The sequence below is a fragment of the Clinocottus analis genome, unplaced genomic scaffold (genome assembly GCF_023055335.1).
Source record: "Clinocottus analis isolate CAN_PGR_092001 unplaced genomic scaffold, fCliAna1.0.p SCAF_7, whole genome shotgun sequence".
NCBI lineage: Eukaryota > Metazoa > Chordata > Actinopteri > Perciformes > Cottidae > Clinocottus > Clinocottus analis.
This window is the reverse complement of record NW_027176229.1, coordinates 7,743,068-7,758,980: the sequence shown is the minus strand read 5'-3', so window position 1 is coordinate 7,758,980 and position 15,913 is coordinate 7,743,068. Positions and strand designations below refer to the sequence as shown.

General features: G+C 44.4%; 1 protein-coding gene across 1 annotated transcript in view; it reads right to left on the bottom strand.

The window, feature by feature from the left end:
• Window positions 1-15,082, bottom strand: part of si:dkey-91m11.5 (PH_BCR_vertebrate and RhoGAP_Bcr domain-containing protein) — a 28,986-nt gene extending 13,904 nt beyond the window's left edge. Inside the window, exons 1-3 of the mRNA XM_068605102.1 lie at window positions 12,935-15,082; window positions 1,972-2,153; window positions 542-646 (exon numbers count right to left, since the gene is read on the bottom strand). Coding sequence (XP_068461203.1) covers window positions 542-646; window positions 1,972-2,153; window positions 12,935-14,285 — 1,638 coding nt within the window. The 5' untranslated portion in view covers window positions 14,286-15,082. The remainder of the gene's footprint in view (window positions 1-541; window positions 647-1,971; window positions 2,154-12,934) is intronic.
• Window positions 15,083-15,913: the final 831 nt, after the last annotated feature.

The following is a 15,913-nucleotide window of genomic DNA, read 5'->3' as shown; positions in this document are numbered from 1 at the left end:
TAACTTTATTGTCCAAGGTTTTAAAATATTACCTCACAATACATATAGTATTGTAGTATTACAGGTATTGCTGTAGCCTTAGTGTAATAACTTGAGCAAGGTAGTGTTTTTTTTATCACCTATGACTTCCTCTGTTTATTTGCAAGAGGAAGAACATGTTATTTGTTCTTTTAAAGTCAGATAGTTTCCCTAACTGACTCAGAAATGTCAAATTCACAGCAATATCTAGATAAGCTTTGCTACTAAATTTGGCTCACACGCTACATCTACAAGACCCACAACACTGTGGCTGCAAATCCCCTGGGTGTACTAAACTCAGCAAAGGGTTTTTTTTTTATCACTTATTCATTTGTAAGTGGACGAGGTGTTATTTATTCTTTCAAAAGTTATAATAATGCCAAAAAAGAAATACATACAAAGCTGAAAAGATGCAATGCCACCAGTAGTAGTGCAAGTGTGTCTACACTAACCCAACAGAGTGTGTGTGTGTGTGTGTGTGTGTGTGTGTGTGCGTGTGTGTGTTGTGAGATAGTTCACATACTATCAGCAGGGCCTCCAGGTGGCCGAGATAGATCTCCTCACTGGCCAAGATTCCTGACAGAACCCACTTTCTCATCTCCAGCCCCTTCTCCTGATCCAACTCCACCTACAAACATGGTGGAAAGAGAAAACGATATGAAGAGAAAACATTCTCCAACACAAAAAGACTCTTGGTGAACGTATGATCGTGTTAATTGGTTTAATCTTTCATAAACTACCCACGCATTTATGCACACCCATGGCTGCAAGATATTGTTGTTGTGGGATTACGGACAGACCAGATTTGATTAAACTCTGTAGGAGTTTTACATTCCAAGAGGCCTGCACCAGAGACTCCCAGCATCTTAAGGAAGACTAATGTATTTCTAGTCCAGGAGTTGTTACTCCAAACAGGTCAAAGGCATCAGTCATCCTGGTGTAGGCTATCATGACAGTAAAAGGCTCACTCAAGAATTGAGAGGGGCTGTATCCAGCTCAGCCATTATATAGCTAGTTTAAAAAATGAAAAAAGACACTGCATGCTGTCTAACCCCCCCGACCCTCATGATTTAGGCTTTGAAGATCACCAAGAGTACACACCAGAGGATAAGAATAACACAGATAGGACAGGAACAGAGCAGAGGGGGAGGGAGCTGCATCTCTTTTAAACATCTGTTCGTCCACAGTCTGTTTGCTGAGCATGTGTGGTGTTCATCAGCAATGCCCTGTTTCACACTGAAAAGCACTCACACCTGGGAGCTCGACTGTCAACTGTGAATTGTATTGTCGGCCTCTGGATGCCTGACTTAATGCCTGGCTGAAGGGCCATTCTTCCGTAGTTTCATGATGTATCCTTCACTGATTTCACACGTGAAGTTCTAGTTATACAGAGCACTACTCAGCCTGTTAAAAAAGTTAATAGCTATGGAGGAGACTTCTAAAGTCTGAGAAAATAAACCCAATTGTGTCGTCATTTGAGGAAGTTTAAATATTGAAACACGAAAGCCACCCTGTATTTGCTCTGCTTTGTGCATGATTTAATCGGTCAAGAAGAGCAGTCATCCTAGCAAATATCTCATCAAGGGTAAGCCTTTTGAAAAGTGATGGATTTTGGCAAAAAACTCATTTGTGTAATTACAAAAAAATCAACAAAAAAGGAGACTAGCAGTCTCTAGTGTACATTACTGGCTTACTTGGATTTGGTACTTTAACAACACACAGACAGTGGAAGAAGCAATCCCAGGCACTGCAGTGGCAACTTCTCATCACAGCATGAGAAACCATCGCTGCTCAAAGTGTTAAATGGTGCGGGGAGAGAGGACAGTGAAGGACGGTGCAGCAGCAGCAGCAGCAGCAGCAGCAGCAGCAGCAGCAGCAGCAGGGAAACAGAAAGAAGAAGGAGAAGCACTGCGAGCTGTGATGAGTTGGTGGGAGTTGACCAAGTAACATTACCGATAGCGTGGACTCCAGAGAGCCGGAGGACTGGGTGTCTCGGCTGCTCCGGCTCTTGGAGCGGAGTCGTGGCGAGGAAGTCGGGGATCCGGTGAAGGATAGAGGGTCGTGGCGAGGCTGGTGCTCCTCTGGGTGCTCCAGGTCATAGCCATATGACGGAGGGATCTCAATGTAGGGAGCCTCTGTGAGAAACAAAGGACAATAGTCACATGAGATGTGTCATTAAACTGTTAAGCCGTGTAGTAAATACGGAGAAACATCATGGGAAATGCGGCAAACTGATACAGTTGGTATTCTAATACCATGTCAATAAACATTAAAAGGTAAATGTTGGCTATTAAAGCTATTTAGAAAACTCATTGAAATATAATGTGTTAGCGGCTTCATATATTCAGTTGATATCATGTTAACATATGCTAAATACTGCGTACATGTACAAGCCACCCAGAGTAAAAGAAACAAGCATGCGACAGTTAATTTTGTTAATCCATCCATGACTGAATCACATTAAATTGTTGTTGTTGTTGTTATTTTGTCCAGCCCCTGGATATAAAGTATACAAATAAAAGTCTTCTCAGCGTGACAAAGGACATAAATGTTGAACCAGTAATGCCAGTTGATAATAAACACCAAGCAGCGTGCTTTCTTTTACGGCCATTGGTCTTTATATCAAATCCTCTTTTAACCTTCATAAACCTGTGACCTACACAAATCTACCACACAGCCTGTGCCAGCCCCCGAGGGCTCGTGCCAGGCGACTGGATAAGCCGGGGAAACTGCAGGGGCAACACACGTGCTCTCCTCATGTCAGCCTTGTTGTGCAGCGTGTCTCCTTTAGGATCAGAGAGAATCTGAAAGGCGCTGCCGTAACCTGGTATAATATTCACTTTGTGGGTCTCCAAGTCAAGGAGGCCTCAAAGCTCAAAAGAAGCGCCGTCTTCCGAAAAATAAGAAACATGGGCAGAATTTCGTTTTATTCTGGGACGAGAAACCCACATGTTTTGCACCGTGCTGACAGCGAGTACGTGCCAGAAACAAGACAGAAATACAAGTTCTGCTTGTCATCCCTGAGATTTTAGACTTTTTAGGACACCGTGGAGATCAACAGGCTTTGTAACTTGTAATTACTGTCAGCCACCGATTACTCACCAGCAACTGTCATCATTATCATCATCATCATCATCATCATCATCATCATCATCGGCAAGGATGTGGCAGATGCAGAATAGCCATCTCCAACAGCAGTAATACAAAATAAGACAGTCGTGTCTGACAATGTGGAGTACGGTATGTTAAGAACAGGGCAATAAAATGTTTCCCCTCGGCATGAAAACAGGATGGAGAGGATTCCGGAAACCGGGGGAGGATAAAGCCCAGTCACCCTGGAGAGGCCTGAAAAGACAGGCAAACTGACAGGGTGCCATCCACAGACGCCGTGATAAAGGACTCAAACAACCACACTGAACCCAGCAGAGAGGCAGCGGGCTCAACTGACTGCTTGAGGAAGAGACTACTGCAGGACAAACAGCTTCAGAGCACAGGGGAAGTCCATGTGAAAGGCCACTCTGTGTTCCAGTGAGATTATACATCAGCCCCGGCACTGGATGAATAACACATCCTCTCTCAGGCAGCAGCCTCGGACACACAAACTATCTCCTTCCAGTAAAAAGAAACAGTCAGAGCTTTGAAAAACACTGGGGAACGAGAATAGGTTAATAAGAGGAGGATTTACAAACGTGTTCTTCAGTCTTGAACACAGAGCCATTTGTGTCTTTAGTGGGAACGTTCTTCAATGCACAGGGCATATTGGGCCCTGGCAAGGGTGAGAAAATGGACGTCACAATCGAGCCTCAGTGAGCACCGATGTTCGAGCGATCACAAGGGCCGCGACCAAGGAAGTGTCCAGCCAGGTCTGCCCGGAAAATTCAGCAATTCATCTGCTTCAGAGCGGAAACAGGCTTTCTGCACAAGGTCATCTTTTCACAAACAGCCCCCCCTCCACCACCGCCGCCCACTGATGACATGCTCGTTCAGCTACTGGTCACAGCTATCATATTTACATTCCAGCTAACTTTGATGCCTTTTACAATTGAAAGACTCCACACTTTCAGACATACGGGGAAACGAATGTTTATCACCATTTTAACTCAAAATGCAAGTATATTGGACCTAAAACGCAATTCTTTAAGCCTGATTTCCCTCCTCATGCTTGTCTCTGTGTAACCTGTTTTCAGGTTTCTTGTTTGTCCTTATTAAAAAATAGACTTTTTTTTAACAAAAGCTGAACAAATACACTGTTCTTTTAAAACCTTAAACAGAAATCTACTCACTTGGTACTGATGTGGAACAACAACTATGAGCAACACCGCAAAATATATTAAAGTTGATGCATGAAAAATGAGACTCAAACATAAAAATGCAGTTAATATTTATTTTTTTATGAGTTTATCATTTTTTATGAAGTAAACTATCATACATTTTACTATCTAGCAACCTTAAACTAAACTAAGTTCTTCTAATCTATTTCAGGACAGAATCCAACATGTTTAACATGCTTGTAATTTAACAACGTGAACCCTATTATTAAATCCGACCCCGGTCTCCTCATGGTACGATTTGTAAATGAATTGAACATCAATCAAAAATGCCTTTTTAAATAATATAACTGGCACAATGTCTTATTATTATTTTGTTGTAGTTAATGTTTTATGTTTCTACTCTGCAGTAACTCCAAAGTCATAATTTACAAAGTATCACGCATGAGCAGTTCAGTTCTGCAGTATGTCCTCCCTGTCACACACACACACACACACACACACACACACACACACACACACACACACACACACACACACACACACACACACACACACGCACACACACACACACACACACACAAAGAGCTGCAGCTTAAAATGGTTTCAACTGTGCAATAGAGCTGTAATAAATACATTCTAATGGCATTACATAAGATTGTTGAGCCCAACAGCTGCGGTTGAGAGCTGCGTGGAGCCGTGGATCAGAGAGAAGCCGATTTTGTTTTGGACTGTCTCCGAACTCGCTAATTCTGTGTTTTTCAAGAATTTTATTTCACTGTATTCCCCCAAGTCATGGTCTTACACATGTCAGATTACTGCAAATCATCAAGAAAAAAAAGATTACGGTTGTAATCACCTTTTATCCTCTTCTCATACAATGCCTTGTCTTTTCCCACACCGAGCACCCCGACGACCAAGAGAACTCAAGGATATATAAGGACTCGGCCAAACAACTGGCTCCTGACTTTCCAGCCACCTTCTGAAGAACCATCAGTCATCATGAAACACTTTTCCTTGCTCCAAACAACAGCCATGTTGTTCATGAGAAAACCCCATCAGAATAATACTGGGGCAATGTTAGATGTCCTATTGATGACAAAGCAAAGACAAATTCAAAGCCCTAATCCTAATCCATAAGAGATGAACTGTGATAAACAGGCAGAGAGTGAGAGACAGATGTGCAGCGGAGACAGAGTCACTGCATCCGAGATTCACAATCAGAGACATAATCATGTGCTCTGATTTTATGACACGACACGAGACCGACAGACCATATCAAGAGAAGAGGGAACTTTCCCTTGGGACGCATTTACGAACATTTCTGTTGTTATGTTGAGACTGAAAGCGAGTGTTTGTTTTCAGAATAAGCAACGTCATCACGTGGCAGGACCCAAAAGCATTGCCTTTTTACTTCACAGCAGGACATTAAAATATGGGGAAGAACAAGCTTGCTAATAGTGGAAAACAGGCATTGGATCAAATATGGACCTCTATTTAACGTATCTGTTAAAAGCACAGCGGTAATACATTGTGACAGCAATTCCCCAAAATAAAAAAAATCAAAGAGCAAAGAGTGTCTATTGATTTGTCCCAGAAAGAGCTGCAACTAGAATAGCAGCATCCATGAATCCCCATTTCACCACTGGGAGAAAGCACGAGCTGGCCAGCTAGCACTTTGACTGATCAACGATCAGTGTGTTTAAATAGCTCAAGGGGGACAGACTGCTTGCATTGCTTTAACAAAGGAAGAGAGAGAATCAGAGCCCACTTATTGTTCCCCTCTGCGAACATATTGACCGTCCACACAAAGATCAGTCAGCTGATGGGACAGAGTTCAGATCACACGCTCCCAGAAATAAACACCACATCGCAAATGTGTTTAACGATCCGCCTCAGAAATGACTGGAAATGAGATTGAAACATCTATAATTCACCACAGAGCGAAAAATAAAAAATAAATAAATAAGTCACAGTGAAGGACAGCCTTTCTGTCGCCTCTCGGATGATGGTATAGATCTGGAGAGAAAGGTTGCACCTTTGGAAAACAAAAACAGCAGAAGCCAATGTGAGATGTTGTTAAAAGCTTAGCACCACTTTATGGCTCCAGAAAATGGATTCTGCTGCAGACTGTGCGGTCGCTGGGGAAACAGCGGCGGCATGGGGGAGCAAATAGAGGGAAACCGGTTAAACGGTGATGGCTCTTCAGACACGGGACATAGTGACCCAGGCCTGTGGCTACAGTCATTTTCCTCACTTCACGGCGAGTGGAACATCTTGAAAGATTTATCTGTATCGCACTCCACAGTGAAACTTTGGTGACATTCAGGTCTCCAATTACAAAGCACCTGAGGGGGGCATGAACACTTACGCAAACTGTTATGGTAATTTATCAAATAGCTTGACGAATCAATGAAGATCCAATAGATATTTCACTCAAAACCTCATCTTTCAGATGTGACGAGAGGAAAAAGGATTCATTCTCAGGGGACCATGAATGTCTGTATTAAACATCATCCAACATACTGACGATACCGTCCCACAAGGCAACACATTTGTAGGCTTCAATCCAAATCCATGATTACTTACGTGATGTCATTTTACTCATTTGCTAAGACCTGACAAAGCTTCTCCAGAGCCACTGAAGACATTAAACACGGGCTGTGAAGTACTCCCTTCGAGTGGTAGATTGACTTTGACATGTATAACTGTCAGAGCGTCCCTCTGACCTGCGGGGCATCTGTTGTGGCAAACACAGTCCACTGGCTGTGTGCTTTGAAAAATGATAAAAACGTTCGCCGACACACCAGCATCACATCCTGGGCCGTCTGAAGTGTCTGCTGCATTGAGAGGCCCTTTAAACCGCAGAGCTGGTGGAGGCGATGAGGCCCACCAACACTCGTCTCTGATCTGTTGTAGGGCAGCCTAAAATTAGTGCCAGTCATTGAGCAGTGTAGGTCAGAACTGGGCCGCCCAGTGCAGCACACCTACTAATCAGCGTGTGTTGAAATAGCTCAGGGTGGTCAGACTACAGCTCGTAATGTGCTGCATGACGGAGAGAATCAAAGCCCAATAATTGTTTCAGTCTGTGAAAATGAACAAGGACAATGGAGCACATTGGTTATAAGCAGATTAGCTTCAATGACGCAGAAGAGAATAATAACATTAACACAATGTTACAGTCGATAATTGTTTTTTTATTGGGGAATTAGTCTGATTTCACTTGTTTTTATAAAACCTATAATTCACCCCTGGGTCTGGCCTGTCGTACAGGCTTAGGTTTGCTTTGAACTCAGCTGCTGACATTGCTGATTATGAGCAGATGATGAACACACTTGAGAAATTCAATCAGACACATGAAATGAAAAAGCACAGTGACCTCCACGTATGATCAAATATTCATTTGCATGTCTGAATATAATTAAATATTAGTGAACAGACCTCACCTGATGTGCCTTGGCTCAGTCATAATCTGCCTAGCAACACATGTTTGCATTGAACTAGTTTTGTGGGCTCAGTATTGAATGAATCAAATCATCAGAGATTTACTTAGTTTTTATACATTGCAAAACCTATCCAGCTTTTAAAATAGTTGAATAATGTCTTCTGTGCTTCTGGGAGAGACAACAGAGCGCTGCAGGAATGAGTCTTAAACTCGCTAATGCAACTTGTTGTAGAAGCCTTTCCTGACCTTTTTTACTCCAGTCGATTGCAAAAAAAAAAATCATAAAAGTGGTGTTCACTTGTGAAGATTATCTTGCTGAACAAAATGTGTATCTCTCATAAATGTTTTCCACAGAGCTTATTTTTTTTTGCAATAATCTAAAAGCCAATGTGGAAACCAGTGTGACGCTAAGAATTTATAACAGCAAGTGTGTGTTTTTGTCAGGCACGCTGATGATGTCCTATTGATGACATCAGGGTTATCTCGGTCTGAAGATCACAATTTTACACCGTAAAAAAATAACTGGCCAGAGAGAGAGAGTGTCTGAGAGACACTACCAAACTGCATTTTTGGAGCTTGACCTGGATAAATTCTGACCAATCTTTTTTAATCTATCTAGATTACTTTAAGAAAGAGTAATAATAATAAACTGGACTGCCACTTGTTGAACAAAGGCAAATGTTAGTGTTCAAAGTACACTTGTTTTGCAAGCTCTTACTTTCCTCATCCACGCACACTGCCCGGCTCTCTTTGCATTCAGTGTAAAACAAACTCAGTAAGACAACAAGCGCCACGGGTCAGGCTGTGGTGAGAGAGGTGAACTCATACAACACGTAACATTTCATGAACCGTTTCCCCTCACAAGCAGCTGAGACATTCCATAAACTCTCGGCCTGCCAGCCAGCAGCACAGAGGGCCCTTTGAGTGGGACCTGGGAGGAGAGTTGAGACTGCAGCACCAGGGGGCTCAGGCCGAGCACGAGGGAGGATCCCCGAGCCGAGGAAGGCCCGCAGGCTCATAAACATGTCAAAGATTGCTCTTTTATTATGTTTTTTGGAAACGTGTACGTTAATAGAGAAGCTAACAGGACAATCAGTTGTGATCAGGGCTGGCGTATTTTCTTTTTTGGAATAGGGAGGAATAAAAAGACTATTCATGGGGTCCACTGCGAGAGCAGCTGGCAACGCCTGGCCTGGTGTACTCACAGGCTGCCAGCTTTTGACCACTTTACCCAGTACACTGCACAGAAGAACAGGTGTCTTCCTTACACACACACACACACACACACACACACACGCACACGCACACGCACATGCACACACACACACGGCTGCCCTCGAGTGCTGCCAGCACTTCCTCTTGTGGGCCTACATTTACTCGAGGAAAGGGAGAGGCTGAATTCTTTGGCGTCCTCGACCACCAAACCTCAGATGTTGATACACAGGTACAATGATAGGCCTGTCTGGGCTTCCTTGAGGAACCTCAAATATTCATGAGTCTGCAATTAACCAGGAGTCTAGACCAGCATCGGTGTGACTCTTGCCGAGGCAGCAAGTAGTGTCAATCTCTGGACTGAGGCCAAGCCATTCAGACAGCCTTCATCACCTTCTCAGACAGACCTTTCAAATTACAGAAACGGTGCCAAATCAAGATAAATGCATCCCAAGAGACACAGTTCAGATTTGTTTTACTGCGGGATTGAGATTAAAACTATGATAATAGTTGTTGAGATGTTTTATTTCATGTTTGACCGACCTCTTCCTCAATGCCTTTCACTGTACTACATTAACCATGAGACACTCGGCAAGCTCAAGACCTTTCCGGAAAGCCGTGGCCACAGGCATGTCAGTGTCATGATGATAATTAATTATGGCAAAATAGACCCATCAGAGAGTTGGCCTCCTTAAAGGCCCACAGCTAATCAGCAGCTCTATTCGCAGCTAGGCTTGACAATTGGCCTAGATAACCAGAAACAAGGAGACAACACTTATTCTTCTATTCATAGAAAATCCCCTGAGATCTGTCAATTTTAGACTGGCCATTTAACTCAGATTTCACACCGCGATGCAGCCGAGTAGCAGTATGCGTTTGTTTGTGTCAGTTAGTAGGTGTTTCCCATGGTCAGTCAGTCATTTTTCCCAGGCAGAGACAAATTGCCACCATGCCAGACACTAAAAACATTCACACAACAGCAGCAGGGACCACATCAAGGCTTAGCGCTCACATGTTCCACGACAGGGTGCAGAACATAAACATACACACCAAATCTTATAGCCCAGAAAGCCTCATTTAGGTATAACCACGGACTAGATTGTTCACTTTGTGCCGCTTTAATAGTTACACAACACTCACAGCGAACTGAAGCACGAAGCGTCTTTACAACACTGAGATTAAGTTGGCTTTACTAGGCTCATTTAATAGATTTGAGTGAACGCCGCAATGTTTTATGATAAATAAAATAACAAAAATTCCAACTGCTCCCTTAAAGTCACTAACCACAACAAAGAGCAGTTTATTGCAAACTTGCCTCAAAGCGGCTCCCTGCCCGAGGCCTAATCCAGCAACATGCACAGTAATGTTATTACAACATCAGAAAATAAATCCATACTTCTGCTAATCCACAAAGCAAGGTCCACATGAGGCCTTTATATCAGCAACAAGTCTCCTCGGACAAAAGCTGAACCTCGGGCTCCGCAGCACGGTGCCGTCAAACACAGGCCGTCAGACCGGACTGGGTGCATATCGAGGGGAACTCCAACACATTTCACACTTAAAAGGCCAACTTACTGGTCATGGGGATGTACCAATGCAAAAAACAGCTGCGGAACGAGCCTGAAACTTCCATCTTGACCGAGAAAATAGTAGTGAGACAAAAAAAATACATTCATAATTTAGGGTCCACTTATTGGCATTGAAGCCAACTACTAACTAACAGCAGGGAACGATCACGCAAAATTCAACCAATAGATAGACGGTCAAAATACCAACGGTATTTTATAATCTTTACATGTGCCGTTGGCCAATAGTTGATGTGAGCTATCTCTGTGTTTACTGTGGTACTAACTCTGATAGCTTGTTGGTTGGATTAAATCCAAAGAGCTAGAAAGTAGAAAACGAGGTAAAAGTTAACACGCTCATCTCAGGAGACATCTCTGCAACACAAGACATAGATAGATGTCAGTGACATAAGAACAATGTGTCTTCTTCACATGTTGTGGATGCTTTAAACAAAGATTCTGGACAGATCTTACACACTGCACCTTATAGTCACATCTCACGGTCTTCATAACAAAAGAGTTGAAAGCTGTGGGATTTTTTTTTGTCTTAGTGGCTCTAGTGATGTCATCGGGGTAATCAGCTCGAGCTCAGTCACTACAGATTCGTCAGAAAGCCTGCAGTACAACTTGTGAACATAGAGCTAGTCAGCATTCACAAGACAGAGAGGGAATCACAAAAATGTGGTATTGATTGCAACGTGGTTAATGTAGGATCCAGCGTTTTTGTACGAAAGTCAAGCTTTTTTGACCGATACTATATTTATTTTTATTTTTGTTTGCTGTCTGTGGCAAACAGGTTATCCTTCTCATGTTTTTCAAGCCAGCTACTCTCTCATAAATGTATTAATTCTTGGGAAAAACAGAAAGCTTTTTGTGCATCTGCTCATCTGCTAATTTTATTTAAAAAAGGAGCTACGAGTGTGAAAACATCCTACCAGTGTGTTCCCAGTTCTTGCGCGATAAATGGCACAGTGCAATGGATTTGGACATTTCAGTCATCCGAGCAGCGTGCGAGCTTACACTTCATACTGATTATATCACAGACTATCTGCTTGTTCGTCACATGCTTTGTGTCAAAGAGCTTTGGACTGGATCACCTTATATAACAACGCACTATTCTGCTCATCTGTTTAATCTGACCCACAGTGGATAACACTTTTTTGGGGGGAGAGTAGAAGCAAAACAATTTTCCAGCTCCAATCCTAAAACGCTCTTTGCATCTCAATCCCTCTTTGGCCTCAGCCAGCAACAATGTCCTCGTGTCCTCGTGTGTCGTGCACTTTGACAAACGTTGTTGTGGAGGAACACCGCACTCGCCTCTCCTTCTGTCCTTGGCATTACCAAGTAGCCGAGACCACTCTCCTTATCCCACTTAACATTGTTATATTGTTGCCATGTCAATACTCGTGCTCAGTGAGTGATTCTCCTATTGTGTTCACACATAACAACAGGAAACACTGATGGCAGGAGTTTTGATTGGAAGCCGCATGACACACTTTAAGCCCCTCGATCCTCTTTTTTGAGTGAGTTGTCGGGGGCTTTTTCCTACCCGCCGCCTCCCGTAACAAAGAGCCTCCCCAAATTTATCACGCTAGACAAACCCCTTTAAGTTAATTACGCGGCACCAAGGACAACAACACTGATGGGTGCTGACACAAAAACACTCAGGGTGGACAGGGCCGAGCGACCAGGAGGCCTGGGGCCAGCCGCTGCCTCAACCAGAGCAACTCTTGTGAGAGTGCTGCAGCACTCAGCAGGCAAAGAGCAGAAGGGGGCAAAAAAGAGAGGGCAGGCCTGCTTACAAAGAGTAAAGAAAACACTGCTGAAAGAGACGCTAAACCACTCGGTTACAGTTGAGAATCAGTGTGTGTGTGTGAAGTTCGTTTGGTCAATCAAGATCTCTTCATGGCAGGTTGAATTTTTACAGGCGCCGACCTGGTGAGAACTTGGACTGGGTTAACGTTCAGGACACAAACACACAATATGGATGAAGGCTTGTTAGGAGATCAAATAAAATACTCATTAACAGGACGAGAAGATGCATTTGATCCCTAATGACCTTGTTCTTTTTTGTAGGCCACTAAAATCATAATAGCTCAGTTCATCTCAAGTAAATCTACTCATATCCAAGAAAATGGCAAAAATAAATGTGTTTGAAAAAATGAAGTGCATAATAATCCTGGCTGCCAAACACATTTTAGGGTGGATTGAGTGTGGGAGGCTAAAATATTAGGTGCATTTTACACATCAGTGACTTATTCTGGATCAAGGCCAGTCGAGGCAAGCACAGGCAGTGATTAGAGGCCTTTAATGTGCTTTTTAGTACTTTATCATCTCTACCCATTAGAAGACTTTTCTGCCTTTAATCCTGAAAATGAAAGGTTTGCGTGGTCGTCTGTGTTGTGCAGTGTGTCTTGCAGACCTACCCAGATCTCCTTGAACACTGTTATCATGAGAGGTCCTGCTGGACGTGGTGGACTCCCCATCACTGGGCCAGATCTGGCCCGTTTTACGGACTCCTATGATGGAGGCCTCGGACACCATCCCCTGCTGCTTCAGCCGTTTCTGAGACAGGGGTGTGGGCGGGCTGCTGCTGTCAAAGGACTGCTGGGAAGGCGAGCGGCTTTTCTCTCTGTACATCTGATAGGTGGTGGGGCTCGGAGACACATGGCTGGACTGGCCCGAGGAGAAGTCCTCCTCGCTGGATGTTAAGTTCTCGTTGGAGCTGCAGTCTGGTGTGTAGCCTCCTCCGACGTCGTCAAAGCTTCCGGGCGAGTAGGAGCGCCTCGGCCAGGTGAGGTGTGCATCCTCCTCAATGCTGTGGTCCCGAATGTGGATGACCCGGGTGTCCCCCTCAGCCACCAGTCCCCCGACATACACACTTGTGTAGGGTTGGCACTCTGCAGACTGCCGCTCAGACTTCCCCCCAGTGGAACGGATCACACCGTCTTTGAGGAAGTGAGGGCTGACCTCAGCGTCATCATACGACCCGTTGTGGCTGCAGTTCCCCTCGGTGGACCTGCCTCTCTGAAAAGTCTTGCCGATGTCCCCCGCGGCGGCTGACAGGTTCCCCGGGAGGGAGTGCAGGGACCTCTTGCGCTCCATCTGCATGGCCTGACTGCCCAAGGTGCTGATCTTGTTCGAAACCTCCCTGTCGTTGACTTTCACCAAGCCTCGCTCTGAATGGTACTCCATGTTCACGTAGAAAGGTTTCTCCTGGCCGCCCATGACTGACAGCCCTCTGCCATCTCCGGCTGTGTGAGAGTTGACTCTCCTGATGCGCTCAAAGTTGGATCTCAGAGCTGCCACAGAGCCCGTGCCAAGTGGGAAATCAGGAACCTCAGAGTCCTGGTGCACCGGTGACACGCCGCCCTTCTGTTTGGCCGGTGACGCGCCGTCCACCTCTCCTTCTGGATGTGGTTGACACCTGGTTGTCATGCCAGGTCCTCTCTGCTGCTGCTCCTCCACTGGTGCCTCTTCTGCGTGGGGCCTCTGACCGTCTGGCCCGCCTGGCAGGTCTCCATCATTCACGTGGGGCGCGCTTTTAAATCCCCATCGCTGCCCGTCGTAGGACTTCCTCTCTTTTGCGAGCAGAGTCTGCAGGTAGATCATGCGAAAGCGCTCCTTGTTTACTTCCTTCTCCAGGTGCCTGATAGAAGTCTTGCATTTGTCCAGCTCTTGCTCAATGTTGCCCAGTGAGTTCAGCTCCATGCAAGGGGGGTCAGACTCAGGGAACTGGGCCCTCCATGCAGCTACAAACCCCACCGGTTCAACCATTGTTATTACTTTGACATTAATTATTCAATCCACCAACAACACAATCACATACATTTCTAAAGCCTGAACTGGACTCGACTGTTTACAACTTAAAGCTCCCATGGTGCTATAGTAGGCTACATAAAGGAAACGTGTTCTCCAGATCAAGAAAAAGATCCTCTTTACAGGGAAGAAGTCTACAGTCTTTACTCACAACACAAAGAGAGAATCCTAAAGAGGCGAGATCCCTTTACTCCTTCTGACACAGTCCAAGAAATGTTAGTTCATCCTTTCATTCCTGACTTGATCCCTTCTCGTGCTCGTCTATTCTCAGGAGATCCTCTTTCTTCCTCTGTTTGGTGTCAGACTGACGAGCAGCGCTCTGGTGTTGTGGCTCTTCGTCAGCAGCAGAAAGGGGAGGGGCTACATCGATGCGATTTAGGCTCCAAATACATTGAAACAAAAAGAAAACAATGATGATTAGTCAAATGCTGCTTCCACTTGCCTCTCCAGGTAAAGCTGTTTACGACAAGAGGAAATTCACCAGAACATATGTTCACGAGGACACACGCTGTGACAGTTTTACGACGTCAGGTCTGAAGAGGAGACAAACTGACAGTCTTAAGAAAACGCGCACGGGGTGATGGACACGAGGGTTTTGAGCAGGATGGTGTCCGGTTGTCTTCTGGTTGTTACAGTTCAGGTGGAAGAATAAAAACGAGGTCCCGACTGTTAAAACAACTATCACTTGCAACGTAAGCTCGAATTTAGGCTTGATTTCTCACCACAATACACTCATTGTGCGCGTAATGTTGCCTCCCTGTCCAACCTCAGCTCCAGAGGTCCCTCTCCGACGCAGCGCACTTGTCGTTATGCCCTGAAAACTCTGATTAATCCTCCCAAAGTTCATCGTGTGGCAACCGTAAGGCCTGCCTTGTGGAAATATCGCCACCTGGCGGTTTAAAAGTTCAGACTGACAAAGTGGGTGCGTTCAAGTACCACCTCTGAATACAACGCGAGTCTTATCCTCAATGGTCCGTTTATGCTGTTCGTTTGTTTTATAGTTTAGTCGAAGAATACGGAATACAGATTTGGGTTTTTGCAGATCATTTTTTATTTTTTTATTCTGAAGACAGAGGCAAAGTAACGCAGGCGACCCGAAAGCACGAGTCTGTCAAAATAAAAGCCGAGGCAATAGAAGGATTGTAGGAAAGAAATATAGTTCAGTTTAATTTAAAGCACGTTTCTATTTTCCCACAGTATTGGGCTGTTTCTTGCGTGAGTGCAGATCAGAGTCTTTATGAGGAGACGCAGAGTAAAGGTGTTTACCCTTTCTACCAGTAGGGGGCAGTATACGTATATTTAAACCAAACATTTTTCAGCCGGTCCATCTCGGGGTTATGGAAGACAACGACAATGAGACATTTGTTAAACAATGAAACTATCATATATAATAAGGAGGAAGGCTGTACTGATAATATTTGCCTGTCTGAGTTCAAGTATTAGAAAAAGTTTAATGTTGAAGATTTAGTGTGAGTGTAATCATCACAGCTGTCATGTTTAAACAAGTTTTACAACATGACAAGAGGTATATCCTATTTGTGTTTTATTTAATCCTTCCTCATTGTTGTGTGACACACCTTGATTTG